The 21,381-nt window shown below is 43.1% G+C and overlaps 1 protein-coding gene across 1 annotated transcript; it reads right to left on the bottom strand.

The window, feature by feature from the left end:
- Positions 1 to 3,627: 3,627 nt before the first annotated feature.
- LOC139385624 (scaffold protein ILK) lies at positions 3,628 to 21,381 on the bottom strand. The gene is made up of 13 exons (XM_071130843.1): positions 21,215 to 21,381; positions 19,465 to 19,746; positions 8,265 to 8,430; positions 7,746 to 7,841; positions 7,546 to 7,642; positions 7,353 to 7,436; positions 7,026 to 7,111; positions 6,735 to 6,844; positions 6,427 to 6,554; positions 6,093 to 6,214; positions 5,844 to 5,943; positions 5,601 to 5,731; positions 3,628 to 5,476 (listed from the first exon to the last, which is right to left on the bottom strand). The coding sequence occupies exons 2-13, from the start codon at positions 19,551 to 19,553 to the stop codon at positions 5,327 to 5,329; spliced, it is 1,359 nt and encodes a 452-aa protein (XP_070986944.1). The 5' UTR covers positions 19,554 to 19,746; positions 21,215 to 21,381; the 3' UTR covers positions 3,628 to 5,326.

Below are 21,381 nucleotides of genomic sequence, written 5' to 3'. Positions count from 1 at the left end.
TTTGAGACTAGTCAAGGATCATATCACCTCCACTTTACCTGTCACTCTAGACCCACTTCAATTTGCTTACCACCCCAATAGCTCCACAGACAATGCAATCTCCATCACACTGCACATTGCCCTATCCCATCTGGACAAGAGGAATACCTATTTACGAATGTTGTTCATTGACTATAGCTCAGCATTCAACACCATAGTACCCTCCAAGTTCATCATTAACCTTGCGGCCCAGGGTCTCAACCCCACCTTGTGCAATTGGGTCCTGAACTTCCTGGCGGGCCACCCCCAGGTGGTGAAGGTAGGAAACAACATCTCCACTTCGCTGATCGTCAACACTGGGGCCCCACAAGGGTGAGTGCTCAGCCACCGCTGGTACTCCATGTTCACCAATGACGCCTCCAACTAAAATCAAGTTTGCAGACGACACAACAGTAGTAGGCTTGGTTACCAACGACGACGAGACAGCCTACAGGGAGGAGGTGAGGGCTCTCAGAGTGTGGTGTCAGGAAAATAACCTCTCACTCAACGTCAACCAAACAAAGGAGATTATCGTGGACTTCAGGAAACAGAAGAGGGAGCACCCTATCCACATAGATGGGATAGTAGTGGAGAAGGTGGAAAGTTTTAGGTTCTTCGGCGTACACATCACGGACAAACTGAAATGGTCCACCCACACAGACAGTGTGGTGAAGGCGCAACAGTACCTCTTCAACCTAAGGAAGCTGAAGAAATTTGGCTTGTCACCTAAAACCCTCACAAACTTTTACAGATGCACAATTGAGAGCATCCTGTCGGGCTGTATCACTGCCTGGTATGACAACTGCACCACCCACAACTGTAGGGCTCTCCGGAGGGTGGTGCGTTCTGCACAACACATCAACGGGGGCAAACTACCTGCCCTCCAGGACACCTACAGCACCCGATGTCACAGGAAGGCCAAAAAGATCATCAAGGACAACAACCACCCGAGCCACTGCCTGTTCACCCCGCTACCATCCAGAAGGCGAGGTCAGTACAGGTGCATCAAAGCTGGGACCGAGAGACTGAAAAACATCTATCTCAAGGCCATCAGACTTTTGAACAGCAATCTCTAGCACAGAGGCTGCTGCCTTCCTACAGACTTGAACTCATTGGCCACTTTAATAAATGGAACACCAGCCACTTTAATAAATGCCACTTTAATGATGTTTGCATATCTTGCATTACTCATCTCATATGTACACTACCGCTCAAAAATAAATGTCCTTGTTTTTGAAAGAAAAGCTAATTTCTTGTCCGTTAAAATAACATCAAATTGATCAGAAATACATTGTAGACGTTAATGTTGTAAATGACTATTGTAGCTGGAATCGGCAGATTTTTTATGGAATATTTACATAGGCGTGTAGTGGCCCATTATCAGCAACCATCACTCCTGTGTTCCAATGGCACGTTGTGTTAGCTAATCCAAATGAATCGTTTAAAAAGGCTAATTTATCATTAGAAAACCCTTTTGCAATTATGTTAGCACAGGTGAAAACTGTTGTTCTGATGAAAGAAGCAATAAAACTGGCCTTCTTTAAACTAAATGAGTATCTGGAGCCTCAGCATTTGTGAGTTCGGTTACAGGCTCAAAACGGCCAGAAACAAACAACTTTCTTCTGAAACTCGTCAGTCTATTCTTGTTCCTAGAAATTAAGGACTTTCTATGCGAGAAATTGCAAAGAAACTGAAGATCTCGTACAGCGCTAGGTACTACTCCCTTCACAGAATACCCGCAAAACACCAGTCTCAACGTCAACAGTGAAGAGGTGTCTCCGGGATGCTGGCCTTCTAGGCAGAGTTGCAAAGAAAAAGCCATATCTCAGACTGGACAATAAAAATAAAAGTTTAAGATGGGCAAAAGAAAACAGACACGGGACAGAGGAACTCTGCCTAGAAAGCCAGCATCCTGGAGTCACTTCTTTACTGTTGACGTTGAGACTGGTGTTTTGTGGATATACAGTGCCTTGCGAAAGTATTCGGCCCCCTTGAACTTCGCGACCTTTTGCCACATTTCAGGCTTCAAACGTAAAGATATAAAACTGTATTTTTTTGTGAAGAATCAACAACAAGTGGGACACAATCATGAAGTGGAACGACATTTATTGGATATTTCAAACTTTTTTAACATATCAAAAACTGAAAAATTGGGCGTGCAAAATTATTCAGCCCCTTTACTTTCAGTGCAGCAAACTCTCTCCAGAAGTTCAGTGAGGATCTCTGAATGATCCAATGTTGACCTAAATGACTAATGATGATAAATACAATCCACCTGTGTGTAATCAAGTCACCGTATAAATGCACCTGCACTGTGATAGTCTCAGAGGTCCGTTAAAAGCGCAGAGAGCATCATGAAGAACAATTAGGAAAGGGAAGACCTGCCTGGTGTGTTCCTTGTTCTTCATGATGCTCTCTGCGCTTTTAACGGACCTCTGACCTCTTTATGTTTGAAGCCTGAAATGTGGCAAAAGGTTGCAAAGTTCAAGGGGGCCGAATACTTTCGCAGGGCACTGTATATATATTAAAGGAAGTCCGGGTTTAAAATTACTCTTGAAAGTTGTAATCGTAAAATGCACAAGGTACAATTCAGAAATGGGGTAGTGTATCATCAGTTCCTCTTGTCATGTTAATCATTGCATACCTTAGAGCTATCTATAACGTGTCAGAAATGTCCAGATAAACCAGCCTGTCAGCTAATGTTTTCCCCCAATGCTGGAAGGGGGGGCCCCCAAGTGAAAAGGTTTGGAACCCCTGATAAACACTGAACAAAAATATAAACGCAACATGTAAAGTGTTGGCCCCATGTTTCATGAGCTGAAACTAAAGATCCCAGAAACTTTCCATACAACAGCTTATTTTTCTCAATGTATGCACACATTTGTTTTCATCCCTGTTAGTGAGCATTTCTCCTTTGCCAAAATAATCCATCCATCTGACAGATATGGCATATCAAGAACCTTGTGCTGGTGACAAAAAAAAAATCTAAAATGTGCAGTTTTGCCACACAACACAATGCCAGAGATGTCTCAAATTGAGGGATGCGTGCAATTGGCATGCAGGAATTTCCACCACAGCTGTTGCCAGAGTATTTTAAGTTCATTTCTCTAACATAAGATGCTTTCAATGTTGATTTAGAGAATTTGGCAGTACATCCAACCGGCCTCACTACCACACCAGCCCAGGACCTGCATATCCAGCTTCTTCACTTGTAGTATCGTCTGAGACCAGCCACCCTGAAAGCTGAGGAGTATTTCTGACTGTAATGATGCCCTTTTGTGGGGAAAAAACTCATGATTGGCTGGGCCTGGCTCCCCAGTGGGTGGGCCTATGCCCTCCCCATGGCTGCGTCCGTCCAGTCATATGAAATAAATTCATTAGACTCTAATTTATGTAAGTTCACGGATTTCCTTATATTAATTGAGGACAAGCATTTCGGTACACCCACAATAACATATGCTAAATGTGTATGTGACCAATAAAATTTAATTTGACAAACTTTGTAGTAAATGCTGGTAATTCTGCCAGATACTTTCCTGTGTGTGCCTACCTGCATGAATTAACCTCCACTATCATGCACTAGTCTGAGAAATACACCAAAACAAGATCTTTCGGACTAGATACCAACATTTATTTTATTAATATACTTATAAATTACATACATTTGTATAAGACATGCTTGGTTTTGGCTTTTACCCCAGTGATTCAGCAGAAATAAGCAAGCTGGTGGAGGCACAAATAACTTATGTTCAAAAACAAATAAGTATAACATTGGCCAATAAAGACGGAACTAACTCATATCAGGGCACAACAATGCAGTGAAGTCAAAAAGCAAGCGGAAACAAAGTAACAGATAGCAGAATGTTAATGTTATCCCCTTATTGTCCATTTCGTCTTCACTCGCCTCTGAAAAGTTGAGAATTGCATCAGGCATAAACATAGCCACACAATTCAATGAAGATGAGAGTTGAAGAAAACAAATCCCAAAGATCTGAGGGCAGAAAATACTGTGGATGAAATATACCAAACTGTCTGATGCAGTGCAGAGAGAGGTATGCTTCCCAGTCGAAAAAGTTTGTGCATTTGTTTTGGTGTTCAGCAGCATTCGACAGGTGTTTTTTTTTTTCATCTGTTACAGCACACTTCTCTTCCTTGATGCAAGCTGAAGTTTGGTAGCCAAAGACCACGCCCTTTCATCAGTGATTGGTCAACAGGAATTCTTCAATTACATGTTGTCATTCTCACACACATTTTGTTAACTTGATAAATACTGCAACATGCAGCTTAGATGTAAAATTGTGCAACTAAGACCTCAGTTAAAAGGTCAATATTGATTACAGATTCCTTGATTTATGTTAGATTAATTCAGGCAATTTTGAGGAAGTATTATGGCTGTGTTGTTGTACGGCTTCTGATGCGGGCTAAAGTAATATTGACACTTCTTTCTCGTTTTTCAAGCAAATGTCTTAATGAAGTATGCAAGGCACAGACATTCCCGTCGCCTAACCAAGTTATGCTAGGATCAAACCGAACCTAGTATGCGGATGCCTTATAAAGTCAGATACTGTACTTCTGACTTCCCACTCAGAGGGTAGTTCCCTCTTTCAACATCCGTTGGAATCAAAGATGAACAATTAACACAAAGTAGCTCACGTGTAAAAAGTGGTTCCGCTCATTCCCCTGCACTTCCTGAAGAATACTGACATGGAAATGCTTTGTTGGATAAATAGTCTAACAGCAGGAGCAGTCCTATAACCCTGTTTGCATACATACTACTTGCACTTGAAACAATAAAGGAAACAAGCCAAATAGTACACACTCAGTTCCACAAGACAAGCTTCAGGATAATACAGCAACGTGTTGTTTTCGTAAGAGCTTTCATTATCAGGAATAATAGGTTGCAAGTCACTGACCCCTAGTTAGTGAGACCACCTCCAAAGGTAAAGAAAGGAAGCAGTGCGAAAGACAGATTGTCATCCTGACCTCCACAGGTTATTCAGTCACAGAGGCTTGTACTCAGTCCACATGATTAGAACACAAGTCGTAAGTGTCAGTTCTTAGCTCCAGCTTGGACGCGATAAGACAGTGACGTAGATGAAAGTACTGATAAAAACATGTCTTAATAAGTCAAGTAAAAATCATAATCAAGAATAGAATAAGTGACTGTCGCCGGTTTCAGAGGCTTAAGTTAGTGACATTGAGGGCAGCGGTAAGTAGTGAGAGTAGGTCTAAGGCAACACTGGTAAGCACCACATCTCTGGATGATATCTGGGGTTTTGCTCTGCTCAAGGCAGAGCAAAAAAGCAGTTCACTTGTCCTGCATTTTCTCTAGGATGGGTACGATCATGTCAAATTTAGGCCTCTTGGCTGGATCTTCGTTCATACAGATCTTCATGAGCTTGCAGATGTGGGGTGAGATGCCCGGAGGAATTGTGGGTCGTAGGCCTTCCAGGGCCACCTGAGGGCAGAACAGAGATGTCAGAGACACTGGGAAGGACAAGACTAAACTGAGACACGTGTTTTGAGATTCCTGTTGTAACGAATTCTATAACTTCCAGCACCCTGAGCTCCAGCGGTCTCACCTTCATGCCAATCTCCATGTTGGAGAGGTCAGCGAAGGGCACCTCCCTGGTCACCAGCTCCCACAGCAACACAGCGAAGCTCCACATGTCTGCTGACCGCCGGTTGATCTCCTCAGGCTTCTTCTGTAGGGCTGCATGGGCACAGGACAGAGAGAGAAAGAGGATCACACACACGTTCATAGCTTACATTCTCAACGGTGAAAAGCGGTAAGCAGAGAAAAAGTTGCTGAGTGTGTAATGTACCTTCAGGGGCTACCCATGCTGGGGAGTACATCCTGCCAGGACACTGGAAGGAGAACTTGACGTCTGACATGCTGATCCTGGCTGTCATGTCCTCGTCGATCTGTCAAGGAATATCAGGGCATTATAACAGTGGGTTTCGAACACAAAGTCAGTCATCCACCAAGGCATAAGAAGCGTGAGTGAAACACATGACAACTACAGTACATCACTGTAGTGAATATGTGATGTTAATGTGAGTCCATCTCTCACCATGACACTCTTGCTGTTGAGAGAGTGCCGCGAGATCATGGGCTCGAGCGTGTGGAGGAAGGCCATCCCACAGGCAATGTCCAAAGCAAACTTCACCGCCTGTGTCTGGTCAACCACAAAGTCTGACAGAAGACAACAGAGCCATGTCAGTCATTTTCACACGTCAGCAACAGCTGTAACATTGTACTCCTTCTCTAGTAACTAGTACAGTAATATGAATTACTCTCTTTTCCAATACTTAAGCCTGCACTTCCAAAAGACGTCCAGGAATATTCTATGAATCAATGACCTTATTGGAAGTCTTTAGTACAGTGCAGGTTAATGTGGTACTCACTGGTGCCCTCGTGAAGCACGTTGTAGAGGGAGCCATAGGGCATCCAGTGTGTGATGATGATGGGGTGAGGGGCGGGAGGAGACTGACACGCTCCCAACATGGGCAGCACATTGGGGTGGGAGAATATCCTGGGATGGGCCCGAGGAAGAGGGACAAGGGGGAGGAGACAGACAAATATGCATATAGGATGGGACATATGAGGGACAATCCGATAAATAAAAAAGGTACAAGAGGAAGACAGACATGATATCCACACAACAGGAGAAATTACACCTACAATGAACAATAAGCGGGTAAACCGTTATTACCGGAGTTTGGGATACTCCTCATTGAAGTCTCTGCTTTTTCTGGTGGACCAGTCGCGAACCTTCAACACTTTCACCACAACCTCATTCCCCTGCCAGCGGCCTTGCCACAACTAAAGAAGAAAGAAGCATTGAGACAAAGTTCCAGCATAACCTCCACAATATGACAACATACAGTATAACTATGCAAAACAAAACATATGCTGGTGTGAGATTGATCACTTTGTAACATGCCTTATTGTGGACATCAGTAACAGGTAAAACAACAGTTATGTAGAAACAACAGCTCCATACCTCTCCAGACTGGTTCTCATTGATCTTAGCCAGGAGGGAGAGCTGTTTGAAGTCAATGCCCGCTGCTTTGTTCAACGTGCCGTTACCTGTAGGCATTGACACACAGAGGACAGAGTTGAAGAGCATAGCTAAAGCCCGAGGTCTGGCAAAAAGCCTTACTATTTCTGCACAATTTAGCACACTGAAAGGCAGTGGAAATGTCATCAGGCACATTGGGGACTACCAGAGACCTCAGTGGGACATTTACTGGATATTCATTCCTACAAACTGTACCCGATATTCACTTCTCTTCTTGCTAGTAAATGGCTTTGTGGCTGTGGGACTTACGGGGTCGAGTTCTGGTGGTGCCTTTCCAGAACGTGTCCTTGAAGGGGACCTTGGTCAAACTCTGGCCCAACTTCTCTGCTTTCTCTGAGAGGGGGCGAACACAAAGCACGCATTGATTAGGTAACAGGGCTAACACACAGATAATAATCACCTTTTTCTTGCCAACATTGCAGAGTAATGGGATGTTGAATACCTTGGAGGGCTTCACGCAGGTGAGGTTTGGCTTTGTCCAGAGGAGTTTCTCCATACTTATTACAGATGTTCACCTGAGCTCCGTTAGTCACCAGGTCCTGAGGAAGACAGACATCAATGTAACTCTAGTGGTACAAAAGCTGTTGTTCACACAGAAAACAGAGACAGTAGCCAGAGTAGGCCACCAGGGGGCATACTGACCTCAGCCACTAACTCCTGTCCCCAGAAGCAGGCGTAATGCAATGGTGTGTTGCCGTGCTCATTGGCAGTGTTGGTGTCTGCTTTGCACTGGATCAGCTAGGAGACCAAAACACAAGATTAGACACAACAAAAGGCTGTCCAAATCCTGTTTGGATTATATACAGTGATGCTAGTAATCCAACTATGGCAGGCCTGGTAAAGGATATCTCCTGTCTGCTCACACATTCCAGAGGTATCGTGACATGTCTAATATTAAACCAAATCATAACGACTGTCAGCACTGCGACTGATGTCAGTCAGCACTGCAACAAGAGCAGACAAGTCTTAAACATGCAGTGAGTTGGGGTGTTGGGCAGCCATCAACTCTGGTTTCTTAAGTTCCTTCCTGGCCTTTAATAGCTGAAGCTATATCAACCTAAAGAGAAGCTGTATCAACCCAATGATATAATTGACATCAAGTGTTTGTGTGTGTGTAGTAAGTGCAGTGTGTATGTGTGCAGTGTCTCCACTCAGCCCCACCTTGCCCACGATGTCTCTGTGGCCGTGGCTGGAGGCCAGGTGCAGGGGTGTGTCATCTCCTCTGTTCATGACGTTGATGCGAGCCCCTCTCATGATGAGCATGTCCACCACGCTGGAGCGGCCTTCCCTGCATGCCCAGTGGAGAGGACTGAAGCCATGGTCATCACTGAGGACAGAATAACATCACACCATACTGCTTTCACACCACGGACCGTTTACTACTAGCAAGGAGGAAACTACTAGCCCCTGGTCATTTAACAACAACCACCCAACCCTGTCATATACAGCAGTATAGAACTCAAAGCGCCTAGCAGGACTCTCTGTCTGACTAATGGTGTAGGCCTATCTGGATTCTCAGTACTAAATGACATGAGATACTGCTACCTACAGCATAGCCTTGTTCGTAACTGAGAGGTAAGCAAAAACTCCCTGTGCCTGCTTGGCCTAATGGCTTATAGAAGCATGAAGAGCCTTTAAGCCTACCTAGTTAAAACAGCAGAGTTTGGCAGTAGGCAGGGGAATGCAGTGCAGCAATGCACAGCTGTGAGCAAAGAACAGAGAAATGATGAAAACAGATGATCATGACTGATAGTGAAATTCTGTCAACATCCAGCCAGGAAACAGGAACTTAATATGAACTCAGCCTGCCCTGCAGTCAGTCACAGAGCAACAGAGGAGATGTGCTGCTGGCAGTGGCAACCCGTCCCACTCTGCCTTAGTCACATTGACAGAAACACATGTTAGGACAGTGGCCTGACTGGCCTCTGACAGGACAGGAGTGACACCTCATGACAGCATCCCCGCGATGACCTTAACAACCATAACAGTGACAATGACAGTCAGACAGAGGGGCAAGAGAGCATGGTTAGTGCGTTCAGTCCGATTGAACGTTTGGTACGTTGCTTAACGCTTTGCACTGAACAACATGTTTCTCCAAAACCTTCTTCACAGGAACTGTTTAACTGAAAATGTCACATTTTATTTTTCATACTGAACCCAGCCCAGGCAGAGAATGTGTGCATGAAAAGGAAAGCGAAGTAGAAATGTGGACAAACAGATCTGGCCGGCGTATGGTAGAGAGGCAGTGGAGACAGACCGAGAGCTGGCCGGCGTATGGTGGAGAGGCAGTGGAGACAGACCGAGAGCTGGCCGGCGTATGGTAGAGAGGCAGTGGAGACAGACCGAGAGCTGGCCGGCGTATGGTAGAGAGGCAGTGGAGACAGACCGAGAGCTGGCCGGCGTATGGTAGAGAGGCAGTGGAGACAGACCGAGAGCTGGCCGGCGTATGGTAGAGAGGCAGTGGAGACAGACCGAGAGCTGGCCGGCGTATGGTAGAGAGGCAGTGGAGACAGACCGAGAGCTGGCCGGCGTATGGTAGGCCTGATCACCAACAACGACAAGACAGCCTATAGGAAGGTCAGAGACCTGGCCGTGTGGTGCCAGGACAACAGCCTCTCCCTCAACGTGATCAAGACAAAGATGATGATTGTGGACTACAGGAAAGAGAGGGCCGAGCACGCCTCCATTCTCATTGACGGGGCTGCAGTGGAGCAGGTTGAGAGCTTCAAGTTCCTTGGTGTCCACATCAACAAACGAACATGGTCCAAGCACACCAAGACAGTTGAGAAGAGGGCACGACAATGCCTATTCCATCTCAGGAGACTAAAAAGATTTGGCATGGGTCCTCCGATCCTCAAAAGGTTCTACAGCTGCACCATCCTGACTGGTTGCATCACTGCCTGGTATGGCAACTGCTCGGCCTCCGACCGCAAGGCACTACAGGAAGTAGTGCGAATGGCCCAGTACATCACTGGGGCCAAGCTTCCTGACATCCAGGACCTCTAATACCAGGCGGTGTCAGAGGAAGGCCTTAAAATGTGTCAAAGACTCCAGCCACCCTAGTCAAAGACTAGTCTCTCAGCGACCGCACGGCAAGCGGCACCAGAGCGCCAAGTCTAGGTCCAAGAGGCTTCTAAACAGCTTCTACCCCCAAGCCGTAAGACTCCTGAACGTCTTTTCAAAATGGCTACCCAGACTATTTGCATTGCCCCCCCCCCCATTTACACCGCTGCTACTCTGTTATCATCTATGCATAGTCACTTTAATAACGCTACCTACATGTACATATTTCCTCAATTACCTCGACTAACCGGTACCCCCATGTATATAGTCACGCTATTGTCATTTTACTGCTGCTCTTTAATTACTTGTTACTTTTATTTATTATGTATTTTTTTAACGGCATTGTTGGTTAAGGGCTCGTAAGTAAGCATTTCACTGTAAGGTCAACACCAGTTGTATTCAGCGCACGTGACTACTAAAATTTGATTTGGTATAGTAGTGAGGCAGTGGGGACAGACTGAGCTGGCTGGCGTATAGTAGTGAGGCAGTGGCGACAGACTGAGCTGGCTGGCGTATAGTAGTGAGGCAGTCACGAAAGGGGGACTAAAAGAACAACAGGACAAGCATTCTCTGCAGGCCTTATAAGGGTCGGGGAGACTTCCTTCACCAGGGGCACACACACACACACACACACACGACTCCCCAGCTGCTATGTGTTATGTCCTGCTGCATTTCTCGGGCCTCTGCTGCTTTATCCTGTCACTGGTCTTCATCACCTCAGCCCCCCCCCCTCCAGATTGTTCCCGCACATGCCAAAACTTCTCCACTACCCTCCCTTCTACCACTAGCTCCCCCTTCCTTCTCTCTCTCACAGCCTGTCAACAAATGGAGAGGAATTTGACGATGAAATGTTCCATTCTCCACTCATTCCTGAATGTCAGAAGAATTCCATAGGGCTCAGATGTGCTTATGATTTGTGCCAAGATGTGTGACACTCTGTATAAATTAAATCATGCTGCGCTTGCTAGAAACACGACAGTGAGAGAAAAGTGCTGAATGTTTAGATCTGGAAGTTGAGAACTGAGGGGGTATTGTGATGAAAACAGCCCCCTTTATGGAGTTATAACACTCAACTTCCACAACAACACACAAACAGGAGACAGTGTTCCAGGGAAAACAGCATCAATGAGGCCCACAGAGACCCTGCCTCCCCTAACACACACCATCCAGAAACCTGGGTGGATGACCTGTAGATGTGCTCAGAACAGATTTAGCCCAATGTACTCATACAGCAGCCCTCTCCAGCAGACAATGATATCAAGTAGGACAGTAATTGTAAATCAATGATCCCAGCAGAGTTCATTCAGGATGAATACTATGGCTGTACAATATGGGCCCCAAAAAATCTAATTGCAATTTGTTTTCACCAAATATTGCGATTTGACACACAATATGAAGCAAAACACTTTTGAACTGTTGAAGCAAAACAGATGAACTGTTGGAATCAAAGAAATGTAATGACTTGTATTAAGAAGTAAAGTGGAAAGCAGCATCGTTCTAGTTTGGAACAATCAGTTGACCGCATTTGACATAACAGAACAGCATGCACATTTATATTGAATCTTAACAGCGGGGAGGAGGAACCGCACTCTTTGAGTGACAGGGGGCGGAGCTTGGTGTGTGGGAAGCAGCCACAAGGAGAAGAAACAGAGTAAACATCCTTATGTAATACATGCATCACTAGCCACTTTAACTATGCCACTTTGTTCACATGCAATATTAACCAGGTGAAATTGTGTCATTTCTCTTGCGTTCATTGCACGCAGAGTCAGGGTATATGCAACAGTTTGGGCTGCCTGGCTCATTGCGAACTCATTTCCCAAAATTTTACGTAATTATGACATACATTGAAGGTTGTGCAATGTAACAACAATATTTAGACTTAGGGATGCCACCCGTTAGATAAAATACCGAACGGTTCCGTATTTCACTGAAATAATAAACGGTATTGAGAGAAATAGTCCTATAAATACTATATTAACTACAACCTAAAACTTCTTACCTTGGAATATTGAAGTTTCATGTTAAAAGGAACCACCAGCTTTCATATGTTCTCATGTTCTGAGCAAGGAACTGAAACGTTAGCTCTTTTACATGGCACACATTTTTACATGGCACACATTTTTACATGGCACACATTTTTACATGGCACACATTTTTACATGGCGCACATTTTTACATGGCGCACATTTTTACATGGCGCACATTTTTACATGGCACACATTTTTACATGGCGCATATTACTTTCTTCTCCAACAATTTGTTTTTGCATTGTTTAAACCAAATTGAACATGTTTCATTATTTATTTGAGGCTAAATTGATTTTATTGATGTTTTATATTAAAGTTAAAATAAGTGTTAATTCAGTATTGTTCTAATTGTCATTATTACAAATTGTTTTTTTTATTAAATCTGCCGATTAATCGGTATCGGCTTTTTTGGTCCTCCAATAATCGGTATTGAAAAATCCGATTATTGGTCGACCTCTATTGCAGAGTACAGTCAGTAAGCGTTTAGCACTTACACCGCCGGTAATAAATTAGTCAAACCAAAAACGTACCATGATCAAATCAAATCAAAAATCAAATCACATTTTTATTTGTCACATACACATGGTTAGCAGATGTTAATGCAAGTGTAGCGAAATGCTTGTGCTTCTAGTTCCGACAATGCAGTAATAACCAACAAGTAATCTAACTAACAATTCCAAAACTACTGTCTTATACACAGTGTAAGGGGATAAAGAATATGTACATAAGGATATATGAATGAGTGATGGTACAGAGCAGCATAGGCAAGATACAGTAGATGGTATCGAGTACAGTATATACATATGAGATGAGTATGTGAACAAAGTGGCATAGTTAAAGTGGCTAGTGATGTATTACATAAGGATGTTGTCGATGATATAGAGTACAGTATATACGTATGCATATGAGATGAAAAGTTGGAAGAGTTTCAGTGTTGTGTTGGATAGTCATAGCCAGCTAGCTAACATAGCATCCCTCTGTTTGAGAAAGGTGTTTGAGTAAGCTAAACTAGCTAGCTGTATCTACTGGCGTAGACCTACCGCCGTGTGCCCATTTCTATGCATAAAATGTTAAGAACCATTAACATTTTAAGATAAACATTCTGATTGGTTCCAACAGTCTTAATTGTTACGGTGTGTGGGGATTAAGTAGTGAGTATTCTCAATGTCAATTGAAGAATACGTGGGTATACAGCGTATACCCTCCACTACACCACTGCAGGAGATATTATTTCACAGAAAATAATGCGTGTTTAGTTGTCTGAGTTGAGTGACAAAGTAGCTAACTGCCCTCTAAGGTCTCTTCGTTGAGCAGAGACGCCCAAGCAGAGCCGTTGCTATGGATACTCAGAGCCGCAATAAGCAGAGTGCATGCAGAGAGGAGAAGCCAACGGATTTACTAAGAGGAAGTTATTTCTGATTTCGGCCAGGGCCTTAAATTTGGCAGAAGCGATCTGGCTTGGGTAGTGTAGGGCCTGAACATCGCAGGCATGGTTCGGGATTAAAATTCATGCCTGTGCAGGGCTCTGACCCAGGCCAATGAATCAGTCAGTGGAGCCAGGAGTGGGGGTGTCTCCAACCTTTCCCAGCAAGGTTGCCCAGGCCAGGGGGCTTCAGAGGTGCTTTCTCCTGCCTGTCCCCCCCTCCCAACCCCCTGGGTGAGGTTATTTCAGGCAGTTCCACCTGCCAACAGGGCTCAGATTTGTAGACTGAAGAGCCCCATCTACACCCTGTCTGTCTCTATGCTGAGCTCACTGTGAGATCATATGACTCAAATCAATAGGCTCATATGGATTTACTCTTTCACACTGGTCTATTTGCACACTCTAAAACACAGAAGAAACACGCCATCCACACAGCCACAGAAAGGAGAGTCAAGCTACCAATTAAAGAGGTATGACCTTGATTTGAGAAATCTCATACTTGTTTCGTGTCTGACTGTAGCCTACAGTAGGACTGGTTGCAGCTGGCTCCAGTGGGAGCTGGGAAGGCCCAGAGTATACAGCTGGCTCTACAGTTCACACCCCAGTCCCGGGCCAGCCCCTCTCACACAGACGTAACGTTAGGTTGGTGACCCTCCAAGACCACTATGTGATCTGCCCAGTCAGGGGCTAGGCGGGTGAACAATATTTACCAACCTCCCCTGGGGAATTAAATATAAACAGCATTCTCCGTGACCATACACAACCCACCCTGCCTCCTCACCAAACAAGGAGCCTCTAACTCATTACCATGGTATATCACAGCACTGAATATAGACTGGAGGTCGACTGATTAATCGGAATGGCCGATTAATTAGGGCCGATATCAAGTATTCATAACAATCGTAAATTGGTATTTTGGGGCGCCGATTTGCCGATTAAAAAAAATATATATATTTTTTTATAAATATACCTTTATTTAACTAGGCAAGTCAATTAAAAACACATTCTTATTTTCAATGACGGCCTAGGAACGGTGGGTTAACTGCCTTGTTCAGGGGCAGAACAACATATTTTCACCATGTCGGCTCGGGGGATCCAATCTTACAGTTAACTAGTCCAACGCAATAACGACCTGTCTCTCTCTCGTTGCACTCCACAAGGAAACTGGCTGTTACGCGAATGCAGTAAGCCAAGGTAAGTTGCTAGCTAGCATTAAACTTATCTTATAAAAAACAATCATAATCACTAGTTAACTACACATGGTTGATGATATTACTAGATATTATCTAGCGTGTCCTGCGTTGCATATAATCTGACTAAGTATACAAGTATCTAAGTATCTGACTGAGCGATGGTAGGCAGAAGCAGGCCTGTAAACATTCATTCAAACAGCACTTTCAGGCGTTTTGTCAGCAGCTCTTCGTTGTGCGTCAAGCATTGCGCTGTTTATGACTTCAAGCCTATCAACTCCCGAGATGAGTCTGGTGTAACCGAAGTGAAATGGCTAGCTAGTTAGTGCGCACTAATAGCGTTTCAAATGTCACTCGCTCTGAGCCTTCTAGTAGTTGTTCCCCTTGCTCTGCATGGGTAACCGCTGCTTCGATGGTGGATGTTGTTGTTGTTGTGTTGCTGGTTCGAGCCCAGTCCTATAATTCCTATAATAACTACAACTTAAAACTTCTTACCTGGGAATATTGAAGACTCATGTTAAAAGGAACCACCAGCTTTCATATGTTCTCATGTTCTGAGCAAGGAACTGAAACGTTAGCTTTCTTACATAGCACATATTGCACATTTACTTTCTTCTCCAACACTTTGTTTTTGCATTATTTAACATGTTTCATTATTTATTTGAGGCTAAAATGATTTTATTGATGTATTATATTAAGTTAAAATAAGTGTTCATTCAGTATTGTTGTAATTGTCATTATTACACTTTATATATATATATATATTTTTAATTAGCCGATTAATCGTTATCGGCTTTTTTGGTCCTCCAATAAAATCGGTAGCAGCGGTGAAAAATTATAATCGGTCGACCTCTAATATAGGCCTAATGACAGCTTTTCACCCACAGCAGAAATCTACAGAAGTAGTCAGCTAGACTAAAGAAGAAATTAAAGCAAGAATCCTTAACATGAATAATACTTCTTGAATGTGCTTTGACTATACTACGCCTACAGCCATGGTTCACACTCCTTTGCCACCCAGCAAACTGGCCGAACAGTCCACAACACAAACAAGGTATTTTCAAGAGTGGGGAGTCGCATTTGTAATGTTCTGGTGTCGGCTTTTTCTATGCTAAGTGGACCAAATACACTGACCATCTGAAAAACCTGCGTTTACACAGGCAGCTCTATTCTGGTCTTTTGACAAATTGATCAGCTCTTTTGCCAATAATTGGTCAAACGATAGGAATTGGGCTGCCTGTGTAAACGTAGCCAGTATTATCTTTAAGAGCCTCGATCTTCAGTGTAGAAATTCTCAAATGTTCAATTACAGTTTGAGTTAGAATCAGAGATGGGTATAAGAGAAAATAAAAAGTAGTATGGTAGAGTCGGCCTAAATGAAAGATTCAACTTCAAGAAATAGCCTTATGCTGCATTTTTTTAAAAGTGTCACTCATTTGTGTACGTTTGTAATTAGCTGGTCCATCGTGAGGAAATGTTGAGGGGAAATGAGTGGCACCATCTAATACCACTGAGAGAGGAGTACAGGAAACAGAAGAATGATTGAGAGAAGGGTGTTATGGCTCTGCCTGTGCATTCCTTCTGCAAAAACCCACAAACTACATTTCATCCATAGTCAAGTAATTCCGTATAAAAGAAAAAACAACAGCTGTGATGGAAATAGGAAGTTTCGGTACAATTTTATAAATGGCGACAGAATTTGTTCGTTCGACATGGAGGGATCATTTTGTGTCTGTAAATCTCATCATGCAAAAAGAGGCGGTGGAAACAGCTTTATGCACAAATAGATTTATTAACCAACATCAACTACGTTATATGGAATTGTTTTAACAAGGCCATAGCAAGGATCATTTTACAATTTGATATTGAATTAAGACACCTTGAAGTATATAAAAAATATATAAAAAAGTGAAAAACATTGTGTTTGCTTTACTGCCATACAAACGCATTGAATAACACATTCACAATATGGAACAGATTGTCCCCCAACAAAACCTAAAGGAAGTGTGTACTGAAGTGTCTGTCCTATATCTGAGACAGGAAAGATCAGGAAACCTTTCCATTTATTTAATGTGTATTTAACCCTTTATTTTTGGCACTAAAAAGGTCTCCATATGTACTTCCATTCATTTTTTCAGCTGGTACCAGGGACCTTCAGACGAGTTGTTTTATTACGCTAATTAGACGTCTGCAGGGGCGTGAACATCGACCTTAGGGGCTTAAGATAACATTTTAGAGGCCCACATCTTGGCAGTGTAGAGAAATGTTGCCATTTTAAAACCAATTTGCAGCTACTCTACAAATGTCTTCATGGAGCAGAGATAATTGTTTGCCTTTTAAAAACAAATTTACTGCAATTTCATGCAGTTTGCCATGGATAAAAAAATACAATAATGCTAAAGTCAGGTGACTGTCTAGCTTCTATTTTAGCAATTGTTAGTTCTCAAAGATTATTCAAAGAAATATATAGGTCCATCATCTTTTCTACATACTGTATATATGTTTTTAGTCATTTCCGTTTGCACAGAAAGCATTTTATCGTCCCGGAAATGTATTTTTTTTAAATATACATTTTTTAAACTGTTTGTACTTAGGCGTCCCGAAAATCCACAAGCGGCCAACACAAGGATTTCAATGGCAGAAAAATCCTTGCACACACTAAGGCTGCGTTTGCCCAGGCAGTCGAGTTATGATCTTTTTTCCACTAATTGGTCTTTTGACCAATCACATCAGATATTTTTCAATGCTGATCTGACTGGTCAAAAGACCAACTAGTGAAAAAAAGAGATCAGAAATGGGCCGCGTGTCTACACGCTGCCTAACACACACATTTGCGCCCTACGTTTAGCCCACAACAATTCCCTGGCTTACACCTCCCCCTTTCTCTTGCTCATTTTTGCCGTGTTATTCCTTGTAAGGGAATTCAGCATTCCACTACGGTCCTTGTCTCACATTTACATTTGTGCATCCACACAGAGAAACGAGCTCACAATCACCTTCACTAAACCATCAATGAGAAAGTGTGGGATAGGAATATATAGAATATGGTGGGATTCAACAGGGTGGATGTGGGTGTTTGTACAGTCAGCTATAAAACCCATGTAATCAGTTATTGCAGGGGCTGAAAGGCCCAGTAGGGATGCGTTTCTCCCATTGGGAAAATATACATCAACCTAACCGATGGGACTTGACAGGCAATCGGCTAATGGAGAAGGGTCACACGTGTTAGGTTGGCCGTGCAAACTCACACAAATACAATAGATCCATGCATGTGTATCCCATAGGCTACTTACAGTGAAGTACACACAATAGTATGAACGCAAAACTAAAATGAAACAATGAAGGCTGGTAAATAAAATCTATGCATAGTGCTCTGTAATGTCTAAGCAATGTAATCAACAATCAAGCCTCTGCATGAGACTGAGAAAAACAGCTTCAGACAGCATGCCCTGGAGGCAGCAATTGTGTCTCTCTATAGTTCTGAATGCAGAGATAACAGGCCTGAATATAGGACAGATGAGGTTAACATTTTTTTGGTATATTTTCTTTTAAGTCACCTTCTTCCAGAAGTGTCTGAGATCCAGCAGTTGTGACAAAGATACATACAGGAGAGGAGGCCAGGACCCATGATGTAGCCTGCTTTGTAAGGCTGTGTTCACACAGGCAGCCCATTGTGATATTTTTTTTTCCACAATTGGCCTTTTGACCAATCACATCAGATTTTTTCACATGGGATATTTTTCAGAGTTGATCTGACTGGTCAAATGACTGGAAAAAAAAAAAGTTAGAATTGGGCTGCCTGTGTAAACGTAGCCTAATGGACCTCCAAATGCAACTATTAGAGCAAGGCTATAGCTTTGCAGTCTTCAATAGAGTCAAATGAAAAAAGCCACATAAACAAGCTAAGGCAGGAAACACCCATTATTTTTTATTTATCTTCTCTCCGTCTTTGCCCAGTAACCTGATATAAATGGCAAGCCAAACAAATGTTCAGGGCAGTTCACATTTCCAAGACATTTGCCATCCTTGGCTTCATTTTAAGTTCACATTCCAAGCCAAGTCACATGTTCAGAAAGAAGTGGATTCAAATCTCAGGTCACAATCACAGAGTTGGGGAGTCGGGCTGGCTAGGAGTCCAGCAACAAACAACCCTCGACAACAACCACATCAAAAGAAAGACAATAACAGCGCAATTACCCAGCAATGTTACCCATCGGCTTTTGATGTACGAGTAAACCAATACACATCCATGTCCTCTCATTGTACATGGGATGATGTGGTGGGTATCTGTACATTCCTGGAAGTTTTCCCCAATTGTATGCACACAATTCAAGGGTCATAACATCACAGGGGATTGGCAAAGAACAGATGTAAAAGTATTAATTGCCAATATCTGAACCCATCGAATGACTCCACCAAGCAACTGCATCTATAGAATAATGACTGAGCAGTCCAACATTTGGATGTGATATCATATTTTAACATCGAAGAGTGTGTCCAATAGAGGCTTCCTGATAGCGGGTCACAAGCTCCTGCCTACATGCATGATTCTGAGACTTGATACTGATAGCAGGTGAATTAATATCCTTGTACGTGCAATTCAACATCTGACACAAAAATGTTTATGTAAAAAAAGGTGCTGATAAGTTACTCACCCCTGATTGAGGTCATTCTCTGTGTTGTCCAACCATAGGCGAACAGCTACTGCGTTGCCTTCCCGGCACTGGGTAAAAATATCATCCATGATGGCTCACTCTGCTTCTTCTGTTAACTTACACTCTGAGAGACGTTGATGGGACTGGGATACACAAGGGAGGCAGCCAAAGGAATTCAGGGGTGGCCTGGAGTGCATTCGTCCCTTAGCAAGGAGACAACAGCTACAGTCGGGGACACCGACAGGAGACGTTCAGCTACACTAGAGTTCCAGTGACACAATCCTGAAAAGACAAACACGAGAAGTATGATGCTCGACGAACGGAACTACAGACAAAGATTCCTCGCAGTTCTTAAATACATTCTAAAACATGACAGTGAACACTGTTCCGACTTCCAACCAATGTAATCTATAGACTAAAAACTTTGACGAGGTCACAGCAGGCTTTCAGGGCCCTCATTAGTTTCACAGCACTGCAGCACAAGGATTGTCTAGTTGCACTGCAACAGGAGACCTCTCCGGCATTGGGCAATCCAGTCAAACTCTGAATCAACTGCATTGGGTGTGCAGTAAAGCCAAGTTGTTTGTGATTTACCTAATGCAGTGTTCCCCAAACGCTGGGTGCACGTGTTGGTTATTATCCTAACACTACACAGCTGATTAAAATGATAAAACTTTGATGATTAGTTGAATCAGCGGTGTACTGTGCTAGGGCAAAAACCAAAACGATTACCTAGTTTGGGATACCCTGACCTAATGCCTGGTCGTGACTCACACCTTGACAAACTCTGCAGTAATCCACTACCCGGAGTTGAGTTAAAACCCTGTTTGAACAATTTTCTGAAGGCTTCTCAGGGCTAGAACACAAACTGCATACACTTTCATTTTGGGTTTAGTGATTTATTTATTTGTAAAGTCAAGCAATGGTCATATTAGTGCTATTGGTGGATATTATCGTACATACATAGACAAATAGCCCATGAGACCCATGGCATGAGCAGTGGCTGTCAGGGAGCATTAGCACATTAAATTTCACTAGCTAATCGCATAAAACTAGCTAATTTATAGTACCTGACAGTTAGTTAGAGCTAATTTTCTTGCTAGGGTTCTTTCCCAAAATACAATTGCTAGTTAGCTATAGCCATTTAGGTAGTTAGCCTAGTAGTTAGTGACGAATGATTTATTTGAGATTAATTAAAATAACTCGGTGCTGTGTAAATTACTGTGTTGAAGCAAAGTGTATTATTGTGTAAAAAATAATGTACAAAGAGTACAAATACTGTATCTACCATTGTAGACAGACAACAGCAACCATCAGGAATTATTGGCCAAAGGCAGCCCAACATGAATGTCATATCTAGCTACTAACGTTGTACTAAGTTAGCTGGCCCGCTACTCCTACTATAGTGCAGTACCTGGCGTTCGAGCTAGTTTGATAGTTAGCGTTACTTAGCAGCAGTTTTGAATACTGATAATAGGCTACTGTTTTCAGTCCAAAGTTATACTGTGGCTAGTTACTGCACTAGGTACTTAACTTTGTTCAACAACCATTTATACTTAGTTACATTATCAAGCCCCGTAAAGAGGGAAAACAGTTGGAGCCGTTTTTCCTCCTCCTCTTCTTCTTCTTTGACTTCAGACCGGACGCCTGAAGCTAGCAATCTCGATAGCAAACAAACCCAATACATATTATGATTTCTAAGTGTGAATATACATCAACGTAAAAAAAAAGACAACTGAATTGAACTTACCCTATGGATTCAACAGGATATATTATTACACAGAAAGTGTTAGCTAGATTGGGATTGAAGCAGATTGTCTACGTCCCCAGCGTCCACACCCTGACCGTAGTTTTACGTGGGAGGAAAAATATTTGCCCTCGTCCACTACCAAATTACCCATACTAGCGCCCTCTATC

The sequence above is a fragment of the Oncorhynchus clarkii genome, chromosome 27, assembly GCF_045791955.1.
Source record: "Oncorhynchus clarkii lewisi isolate Uvic-CL-2024 chromosome 27, UVic_Ocla_1.0, whole genome shotgun sequence".
NCBI lineage: Eukaryota > Metazoa > Chordata > Actinopteri > Salmoniformes > Salmonidae > Oncorhynchus > Oncorhynchus clarkii.
The sequence above is the reverse complement of the archived record's forward strand: the minus strand, read 5'-3'. Positions and strand labels throughout refer to the sequence as shown.

Coding starts and splice junctions, on each gene's coding strand:
- LOC139385624 (XM_071130843.1), bottom strand. CDS start 19,553: ATGGATGATATTTTTACCCAGTGCCGGGAAGGCAACGCAGTAGCTGTT. Junction 7,842..8,264: donor ACAGAGACATCGTGGGCAAG/GTGGGGCTGAGT, acceptor TTGGTCTCCTAG/CTGATCCAGTGCAAAGCAGA. Junction 7,643..7,745: donor GACAGGAGTTAGTGGCTGAG/GTCAGTATGCCC, acceptor TGTCTTCCTCAG/GACCTGGTGACTAACGGAGC.